Here is an 11,164-nt window from a genome sequence, read left to right on the forward strand (position 1 = left end):
GATTATCCATGTTGGTTCTCAAAATGAGCATCTTAGTTTAAATGCATTAGGTAGTCAACTAGTCAATTGTTTCATTATTTTTCAAAATATGTCAACTGTGAAAAAATTTTCTTTACATAGTGATTTTCACCATTGTATTAAAACCTGTCCACATTTATAACAGTATAATACCCTTACAATGGTATGGATGCTTGCTAAAGACTCTGTTAATGTGATACTATTCAGCCAGATTGTGGAGCCCTCACATTAGGTTCATTAAAGCTAATTTGGATTACCAAAATCTGCAAGTATGTCCTAGGCAGAACGAGGAGTACATACTCCAGACTAAACAGAGTAAATGTTGAAGCCTAACAACACTTTATCAGCTTCTCAGTCTCATCTATGAGGTTCATTGAGCTCACAGCCACTGTGCTATCCGTTGAGGAGGAGAAGTTAATTTTCTGTAGCATAGCAAGTAGAGCGGGTATATCAGGCAGTGATGCTGGGCATAGTAGAGAGCGTCATGCATTCATACCCATTTGCGTCAGGGTTTCAAAACTGAGAAACGTAACAAGCACTGCCTGCCAAAAGTCAGTTGGTTCACTACCCACGTTGACGTGGTGCTGGATAGCTTTCAGAGCTCTGCACAGTTTTCAATTATGTTTTTCTTTCACCTGCTTTCATTCCAAAAGCCCTGGAACTGATCAGCCAACAAAGTGTTGAAAAAAATGATATAAATAACACTCTTAATAAAAAGAAGAATAATATATAAAAGTTAGGAGGTTGTAAATCTCTAATAAGGTCTGTCTCAAAATTACCACATTCCCACTGATAGAAAAAAAATCAATGTATAAAGTAGATTAAACTCATAAATTATGGATATATAAAAAACATTTATCCCTTTAGGAAACAAGAAACAGGGCACTTTTGCCGCTGTGTTAGCAAAATTGAGGTAACTTCATCAAAATGTTTCTATTAAAATGTGAAGTTTTTAGAAGAAAATTATTGCAAATTACATAATTGAATTTATGACATTTGGGGAAAAGAGTAATTGTTTCTTTGGAATAATAGGGAAAATCTAAATACCTTGTACAAACCATAATGCAGAACTTAAGCAAAACCTGTTCCACTTTCAGAGCAGTAATCTATAGCATTTACATGAACTTTTCTGCTCTCAAAACACTTAAACATTATCTAATTGATCTTTTGAATATTTCTGTGAGAGATAGTGTGTCTGTATTGTAGAAAAACTGTTTAAAATGTTGATCTCTCTTCATTGCCTGTCTTTGAGTGTGCAGCTGAGCTTTCATAATTTTTACTGGGGAAACCTATCATGCCTCCATTCATGAAACTCTTTTCCCCTCTAGAACAAAGTGACTGCCTGACAAATTGTGAATGCTTAAGACTGGAGCACCACTCCGCTTTATCAAGTAGTACCCTTGAAAGGAAAAAGCCAGAAGGTGCTGATGAATCTAACCTTTAGACAAGGAGGAAAAGGTGGTGTTCTTTATAGCTACGGTTATAACCTTTCAAATGTGCGTGATATAACTAGTGCTGTGCTCTTTCTTCATGCATTACCCAACAAAGTTTTTTTGGAATATTTGGATATTGGAAACTTGACCTCTGCTGCAAATATCAGCCTTTTTTCTTCACAATAGGCTGAATTTTCCATTTACAAACATTGGTCTTAATGTTTCAACTTACTACTCATGAAGTAGACCATTTTCAGAAGTCCTCAAAAGACTCAAAGGCAAATAAGATCTCACAGCCCTTTTGTTTTTTTTTTTTTTTTTGACCAAATGAAAACTTTGTCTGCTCCCAGATGTATTTTAGGAAGGATAACCCTTTAACAGAATTAAGAACATAGATCAAAATATACAATGCATAAACAAATATCCATGTTTCCATAATGTTTGAACTGTGACTTAATTTTCTTGGCCCTCGTTTTTGTAAGAATACTAATTATATGGGGAAGTGTTCCTTACATCTCTTCTGTATTGCAGAAACACTTCCTCTTTTTCCTTTACTTAATTCCTCCAGAGGTTATTGTGCATTTATGTTCCCATTGGTGTGCAGCTGCTTTGTTATAGTAGACACTGTGCAAACCAATAGTGAGATGCAGTCCTTGGTAGAAATAAACTTGCAAATAATGGATGAGCAACAAATGTCAAGAATACAAATAGAAGGGCACCTGGAAGTGAGGCCTCCTGAACAACAGACGGGCAAGAGAGCTGGGAAAAGAACATATCTCTTAAAATTCCCAGTTTAGCACCTGAATATCAGCAGGAGGGAGCTGGATCTAATGACAGGAATGTATCTGTTTTAAAGGTGTTAACTTGAATAATATGAGAAAAAGAAATCTTTTTCCTATGCAAGTCACATACTACATGAAGTGTATTTTTTAGTGAGGCATCCTCTGCTGTCAGCAATATTACACAAAAGTCTCTAATTTTTGAATAGTGTATAACCTTCGCAAGGTCCAGTGCTCACTGTAGGGCAATATGTGTCTTTCAACAGTTAATGTGGGGCTTCAGATAGGTGGTGAAAAGAACAATTTGGTTCACAAAATATCTGATCTAGAAATATTCAGTGTAGGTGCTAAGAATGGATAGAAAAACATACCTAGTGAAAGTTCCAAGAATGTGCAATATTCTCCTTGCTCCGCTTTGCCATAGAGCTGAGAGATTGGCAACGTGCTGCTGTGCTTCGCTCTTCCTACACTGTGCTGATACTGCCACAGGCTGAGATGGCAGTGTGAATGCTTCTAATTCATGATGTTCGTACTGATAGCTGTAACGTAGTAATTTGTAGTGCAAAATGAAAAAGTGTGAAGAACAGACGGTAAAATAAAAAAATAGTGCCCTAAACTAGAAAAGTGGTTTGTCATGCTCCAGGAAACAAGTCCATCTAAAAGTTAATACCAAAAGAGAAGATGTTATTTCTTTTTGGTTTTATTTCATGCTCCAAAGTTTTAGAAGTTAATTTAGCGTTCATTAAATTTTTTATGGTGACAGTGCCTTATAAACTGACATTCTTTAATACACACAGTATAGTCAAAGCAAAGGCATCTCTCCCATGCTATTTTTGTTGCATTACTACTTTCCAGGTGATGCTTCTGATAAAAAGACTCCTAGTTGCCCCTAATGTTATTTTACTTCTTTCAGATTTGACTCTTTAGTCAAACTACTTAAATAACTAGTTTCAGGAAAAAAACAAACAACCAAACCAAACAAAAAACCCGCACAAAACAAAACAAAAAAAACCCAAAACAAACCAAAAACAAAGCAACGCTGCATATGAATCATACTGTGATGTAAATTCTTTGTAAATATCACAGCATTTGAAAGTGAGAAATGTAATCAGTACCCTTTCCTCCATGTTGTAATGTTTTTAATTTTTTTCATGCTGTTCTAATTTGTTTCCCTCTGATTTTCTTACTCAACAAGTTTGTAATGAAAGAAAACCTAAAACTTTGTACCAACTGTAATACAAATTTCAAATATTGATGCTGTGACCAAAAGGAGATTATTAGTGTGCTGTGCTGAAGAATTGATTTATATCAAATGTGCATATGTTGCTTTTGACTGACTTGTAAGCCTTGAAAGGGAAGAGAAACAAATGGAAAATCGTTTTGTAGTGTACTGGAAACAGAAAAGATGTTTAAGAAATGTAAAATTAGAATACTTACCCTTCAGTTATTATCCAAATAAATGCCTTACCAATGATAATGGCTAGGAATTTCAACAGGTTTCAAAAAGGGTACTTCTTTGGAGGTTTACAGCATCTGTTGGGCTCACATGCTTAATCATGTTTGACTATGGAATTCTAGTGTCTGCAAGGTAAAAAAGGGAGTAGTAATACCATTTTCATGAAGTTCAGAGCACTGATGGTTTAGCTGTAAAATAGTAGGGCAATATGGATGAAGGGGCACTGTTCATCAAGCTGATGTGGCATGGTGTCCCTGCCCATGGCAGGGGGGTTGGAACTAGATGATCTTTAAGGTCCCTTCCAACCCAAACCATTCTATGATTCTATAAAAGCACCTCTAAAGTGTTGATAACTGTGTGGATAATCAACATAGTTGTCTTTACACTCCATTTTTGGCAAGGGTAGAATGGTATCTCCCTTCTCCCAGTCTTTTATTTGGAGAGAAAAGAAATAAAAATTATTCTTCAAAAACATGTCAGGTAAAAGCCTATTTTATTGAACAAACAGAATGGCCTTCAGCAGTTAGACTCAAAAATACTTTCTTTTACTATCTTTTCATGTAGTTTGGAATTTTGGAATATTTTCAAAATTACACATCTTCGCTCTTTAAGAGGTTTTACATAAGCTAAAGTGGGTTGGTTGTTATGTTCTTGGTCATACTTGCTTTTTTTTAGTTATTTAACCTGCCCTCTCTGTAACAGGATCATGCAAATAATTACTTTGCTAATGAAACTGCTACAGCTCTGAAATGGGTTATTTGTTCAAATATCAAATTCAGATTTTCTGCTGTGCTAGTGGTTATTTACAATCAAGGATTCAGTTTCTGAACTTGCATTGTATTGAGTTTCTTGTTTTTTTGTCCTTTATGATAAATGCTGCTCAGGAGTGTCTTTTTCATGGCTGTTACATGGGAACATAGATGCAATTGTGATATTAGAGAATAACAGACCTTGCAGAATTTCCAAAAAAACATAGATCACTGCAGTAAAAAAAAAAAAAAAGAAAAAAAGGCTTTTTTTTTTTTCTGGTCCGACATAACTTCATCCTTAAACCCTGTTTATGAAAAAAAAAAAAAGGTGATAATTGTGATACGTTCACTTTTTTCAGAGATGAGTAAGGAGAAATGCAGAAAGATTGTGAACAGAGGGAATACAACCTGGAACTTCTGCTGCTAATTTCACAAGCTGAAGAACAGTAAATAGTGCACAAATATCTGTAAAGCTCAGTAGAAGTTTTCTTGGCTTGTGCATTTTTCTGTGAGCTCAAGTTGCTCATTTGGAACTGCTGACAAGTTGATTACAACAGCCTTGGCTGTTCCTTAAATACTTCAGTCTTTGTTCAAGTACTTTGTTTCGCTCAAGTAATAATCTAGTTCACATTTTTTAATGCATTAATCAATTTGTGTTTTAACTTTAATTTTATGAATAAGTCTGATAGTTTAAGGTGAGAACAGGGTTACAAAACTTCAGTAATTTATTGATGTGAACTGTGACTGTCATGTATCAGTATTTTAAAATTTGATTCTTACATTTTATTATTTATCAGTTTCAAGTATGTTCGCTCCTCATAAGGTTTACAGAAGGCAGTGTTTGCCCCCTGGCATAACATACTGCGAAAGCATTTTCCTTTTCTTTGCTATATTATTTTTAAAAGTTTACCAAGTTTTTTTTCAGTGATTTAATAGGGAGTTTTAGTTGGATTTTTTTCCTCTCCATGTTTCAGCAGCAGCTTTTTAACAGATAGGTTAACAGGTTCTGAGTTTCCAGATAGTTTTTATGGTTATCTCATTATTCATGAATTATGTAGGGGTGACAGAAAAGAAGGAGAATCCTCCTTTAATACTTCGGGTTATATTTTTTAATTATTTGTGATTTTTAATTTTTTTTTTTTTTAAAGCCAACTATCAAGTAATCAATATACATGCTTTTACACCACACAGAGAGGTTAACAGGTTCTGAGTTTCCAGATAGTTTTTATGGTTATCTCATTTTTCATGAATTATGTAGGGGTGACAGAAAAGAAGGAGAATCCTCCTTTAATACTTCGGGTTATATTTTTTAATTATTTGTGATTTTTAATTTTTTTTTTTTTTAAAGCCAACTATCAAGTAATCAATATACATGCTTTTACACCACATAAGTGCTTTTCTCTGGAACTTTACTTTGTTGCTTTATTTCTGTTTCACTAAATAGCATAGCATGATCCTTGATTCAGTCGAAAGGCAGAGATTTATTTAAATTAAGGTATTTCCACACATTAATTTTCATTTCTCATTTGTTTTCATAATTCAGTTGCAAGATGAAAGTTCTACTGTTCTCTAGCAGGATGTGCTTCTTAAATACAGGCAGATTAGATTGGACAATGTTGTTCCTGCTTCTTGCTGTCTTCCAGAATGAAGGTGCTTAGAGAAGGTTTAGTATGCCAACCTGGTATTTTTCAGGCTTGATAAATTTTATTCCTCACGCTCTGTGAGATCATTGAGAAATTAATCATGTTAAATTTGGAGCTGAAATTTGTCATACTCACTTTCATTTTGAAAGCAATTAAATGGCTGAGAACTTGACCTACTCTTGCTGCAAGGTGGCATAAATGTAGTTTTTAAAGTTTAATATAAATCTAGTTTGATGTGGCCAAAATGATAAGTCTGAAACTATTGGGTTTTTTCCTACTTGTGCTATGTAATTTATACCTGCTATTTATTTAAAAACAACAGCAGCAACATAACCTCTTTAAAATGTTCCATTTCCCTGTAAAGAAATGTAACTAGTATAGGAATTCTCAATCATTAGAGATTTTTCAGTTTTTAATTGTCTTAGGATACAACATGATGAAATGGATTTACTTTTTTAAAATCCCATTTATTGTGAGTATGATCTATGGAAAAGTAGGCAGTGAAGTAAATTTTGAATGGATTGACTGTTTTCTAGGTGTGTGAGGTATGTGAATGTTACCTTTGTTCCCATGCTGTGATGGAATATTATTTCTAAAAGACCTGGGACTATTTTGGTCTCGTTGTTGGTGCACAGGGAATTAAGCAGCAGGCAAAAAGTAAATATTACAAAGCTGTTTCATTCACAGCTTGCTTTTTCTCTTGTGCTGTTTAGGATCTCCAATAGGTGAAAAATTGAATTTGTAATTAAATATTAAATGCTGGTATATATGTCTATAGATCAGCATCTTCTGAATATGGAATGTTCCTTTTTGCAATTTCAGGTATTACAGATTTTATATTAAAAAAAATTAAAATAAGTGAAATCAAAATCCATTCTAAATTCCAGAATTACTGACCTAGTTTCTTTTTCTTTTGAGAATAGTAATTTTTAATTTCTTACCATGTACAGATGGAAAATAGTTGAGTGCTGAAATTTAGTTGGAGTCATAGAGTATGATTTTAATAAGAATGTGGCTTCATGACCAGGTATAATTTTGTTGCTATTTCTGAATGTGCACAGTTGAACCCATGTTGTTACAGTTTTGCAGGAGAAATTTGTCTTGAGATATAGATGGAGAAATTGGATGCCAGAGATGTAGTTAATAATTTAAATTGCGTTTCTTGAGGTTACTTGCACTACTTAAGAAAAAAAGGACTGCATTTCTGTGAGTAGCTGATGTAGCCTCTTTTCCATTTAGACTATCCTGTTTTCTGTCCCTCATATACCAACAATCAAGAGGGTGTGGTTGCTGGAGAAAACAGCAGTTCATAACTTCTAGGGTTAGGTGTATGATCTCTGCAACTAAGTATCTCTTCTACAAAATGTTTAATATAGCTTCATCTCCAGCCACAACAAGGTCGTTCATCAAACTAGTTCTGTAATTAAATAGATGTGAAGATTTGTACTACACTTCCTTAGATTTGGGAAGTAAGACGACTTTGGTTTTCATGTTTATTTTAATGACAAATTGTAATATTATAGCTTCATTTTTGCTATTTTCTCCTTCTATCACTTCTTCCAGTATATCACATTAAGTTAATCATTTGCAGTTTTAAAAGTTTAGAAAAATATCTAAATGGAATAATGCAGTTTAAATATTGATTGATATTAAAAACTTGACAATTTTTTCGGAATATATTACCTAAATAATACAGCGTACAGCATGAAATGAAGCCTGGAGCAGAAACTATTATATTTAACATTGTTAATAGGCGTTTTCCAGTCTAACAGATGAAAAGATGAACCAAATCATTCTATACATCCTTATTTTTAATAAGCTTCAAAGCAGCTGGGAGCAAGTAACTACATAGCAGGATATTGTTAGCAGTAGTCCAAATGGTGATTTGATGTAGTGCTCTGTTATGGAAGAATGGAGTGAAAACAAAAATAGCTACAGATTATATGGAATACAAGTGCGGGGATTTGGATGGTCATGTACTGCAGAAGCAACATCAGAGTGTGTTTACACAAATGAGTTAAAAAAAAAAAATGTTTTTTTCTTAAAGTGTTAATGCTTACAAGCTGGCTAGTCACCTCAATTGCTGCTTCCAAAATGTTTTCTACATGTAAAAAAAGAATAGTAGCAGTAACAGGGAAATAAATTCAGAATACTGTGTATATGCTAACAAGGACTATAAAAATTGAGTGAATTTGAGAATATTTTCAGCATATTTATTTCATTAAACAAGAGAATCATGGAACATTTTTGTGACATTTGCGGATTTAGTGTTAAATAACTTTTGAATTATTTCTCATCTTATAAAAAACTACGCTAAAATTAAGTGACTCACAGAAGTGATAGCTTCTTTTCCCATGGAAATATTATATTTCTTTTTTTCTTTGTCTTTACAAAATAACATTGTGCACAGTTGGATGACATTATTTTTGTGAATCCTAAAAGGATTCCTTTAGTTTTTCCTAGCAATGATTAATTTATTCAACTTAGAGGAAAATGCTGTGTTTGCTGTTGTTTTCCATCCCTGTGGCGGGATGGTTCTGCAGCAAACCACAGTCATTTGAAAGCAATGCACTTCCTAAGGGAAAACACTTATCTAATTATCAACTATTTAACAGTGTTATGTTAAAAATACATTTAAAGTTTGCTTTACTCAGGATTGATACAAATTCCTGTAAAAAAATAAGGGCTAGAGTAACTGAAGAAGCAGGGTTTAGCTGCTACTTGAGCTGATGTTTATGGTTAGTGCATCTGGAGGGAAGAACAGTTTGCCATATATTGTGTTTGGTGGAAAGCACTTGCATCATCTTTCCATTATTCTTGCTTATAAAAAATACTTGTGAAAGTAGAACTGTTTTATGAAACAACTTTGATGTATTTATAAGCATTTTTTTTGCATGTGTACACATAGACTGTAATTACAGTGCCAGTTAAATAACTTTCTAAATGGTGAATAACATGGGTTGTGTTTTCTATAAAATGTTAGTTCCAGTTTCTTTTGTAAGTACAGTTTTTATGCCACTCAACAAAACTGCAAAGGGAACGCATGTGGAACCTTAAATATTTTTTTACCTCAAGTCCTTTATAGCTGGGATATAAAAGCACATTGTATAATACAATAAATTGTACGGAAAGGAACCACAAGTTTTCCAAGCAGACAAAATGCATTTTAGTGATCTGTGTAGTGTGTTCATATCCATAACTTTTAATCCTCATTACTTACCTAACCATTCTTTTAATTGCTATGCCATTTGTCACTTTTCATGCTTCAGTGAGAGCTGTGTCTGCTCTTGGAAAATCTCTTGCTGGTTAGAGTAGATAAGATTAAAAAAAGAAGGTAAACCTATGCAGATGCCCTAGTTCCACATTCTACTGTGGGGATTTTTATGTAGAGGTGATATAAAATAAAACATTCCTTTCCATTTGATATAGTAGTTTCTAATGCAGAGAGACATATTTTGTTCTTCAAGGTCCCTTTCCCACCCAAAACTATATGCAGAATGTATGCAAATCACCGCCATGTAATGTGAGTCTCACAGCAAGATGCAGAGATCCAGAGAACTGGGGGGAAAAAACCCAACCAACCTTCCCTTCCATAAAAATAGTTTCTTTGTGGAGTTTGTTTCCCTAAGGAACTTGCTGATACTCGGATACTCTGTCATGTGTAATTGGATTGTAGCTCTTTCTGAATACTGTTTTCTCCTCTTGACAGCATGGGGTAACCTTGGAAATGTTCTCAAGAGCCAGAGCAAGATTTCTGAAGCTGAAAGCGCCTATAGAAATGCCTTGTACTACCGCAGCAACATGGCTGATATGCTTTATAATTTGTAAGTATGCATGGCTTTCCTGGGGTTGGGTCGTCTGTGAAACCTGTTGTGAAAGGAGCTATTGATTTACTTGCTGGAAATGGAGATGATGTTAGCTGTTGCTCTGTAATAGTTGTTTCATTAATTGTGCTCCTTTAACATTGGGCTGGACAGGGCCTTTCCTTGGTCAACACTATACACATATTCATGTACTGAGTATGGAAAAGGTAAACTTACAAACCTGTTTGCTTTAAAAGAAACAACTCCCCTTCCCCATGCACACTGAACAAAGCACAGATAGATGGGCTGGCAAGAGTAGCACTTCATCTGTTTCTGACTCTGCTAAAATATAGAGGTGCTATTTGGATTTCTTGTTGTAAGTCTGATGAGGAAGGGTAGGCGTAAGCACGTCCAAGCATAAGCCAAGATCTCTGTTAGTTCCAGAGGTCTAAAATGTTAAAATGGCAAATCATGTTTCTCTTGTAACTGACTTAAGAGCAGTGTAGGTTCAAGAAAGTTTAATTATTAGAATCCTGTTTTAGGTGGGTTAGAGAATCCCCAACTCTTTATTGTACTAAATCACGAACACAGAAGCTACTGTTGTGCTGAGCTTCTCACTGAGGTGTGATCATGCTGTGGGCCCCAGCACGGTGGGGCTGATTCTCCAGGCATCCTGCAGTGTCTGTCTCCTGGGTGTCTCCCTGCTCAGAATTGCTCATAGTGCTGGTGCTCACTCTTCCTTCCCCTCCTGCATCACTCACCCAGCGTGAGCCCCCAGAGTGCTGTGAGACAGGCTCATCACCTTCAATAGCCACACGGTATTGTTTCCCGGTGCATGCAGGGAGCAAAACCCTGGTGACTGCTGTTCGTTAGGTAGTAGTATGACAGTAAAGTCTCGTGTGCAGTAAGAAAGTATGTATGTGAGAGAAACAATGCGTGCAAAAACTGAATACAAAGGGTAAGCCTGTTTAAATAAAAAAAAAATAATACTCTGCCTGTAAGACCAGTTTAAAATAGTTATCTATAATACCTGGTAATACCATAATAGACTTTTAAAATTTTTTTTCTTTGTTTAACAAGGAATAAGTTGCCCATTTCATTGATTTGCCTTACAGGTAAGCATACTGGAAACTCAGAATAATTTAATGACAGAATTTCTGTTCTGAAGTCAAACTCATGTCTCAAAATATGTGTATCATGGAACCATAGACTGGTTTGGGTTGGAAGGGACCTTAAAGACCATCTAGTTCCAACCCCCCTGCCATGGGCAGGGACACCTTCCA

At 34.9% G+C, this 11,164-nt stretch overlaps 1 protein-coding gene across 1 annotated transcript in view; it reads left to right on the forward strand.

Annotated features, from left to right (window-relative positions):
* The window catches only part of TMTC2 (transmembrane and tetratricopeptide repeat containing 2), a 109,366-nt gene that overhangs the window by 57,883 nt on the left and 40,319 nt on the right, over positions 1-11,164 (forward strand). The window contains exon 5 of the mRNA XM_010154700.1: positions 9,788-9,902. Coding sequence (XP_010153002.1) covers positions 9,788-9,902 — 115 coding nt within the window. The remainder of the gene's footprint in view (positions 1-9,787; positions 9,903-11,164) is intronic.

The sequence above is a fragment of the Eurypyga helias genome, unplaced genomic scaffold (genome assembly GCF_000690775.1).
Source record: "Eurypyga helias isolate BGI_N326 unplaced genomic scaffold, ASM69077v1 scaffold5420, whole genome shotgun sequence".
NCBI lineage: Eukaryota > Metazoa > Chordata > Aves > Eurypygiformes > Eurypygidae > Eurypyga > Eurypyga helias.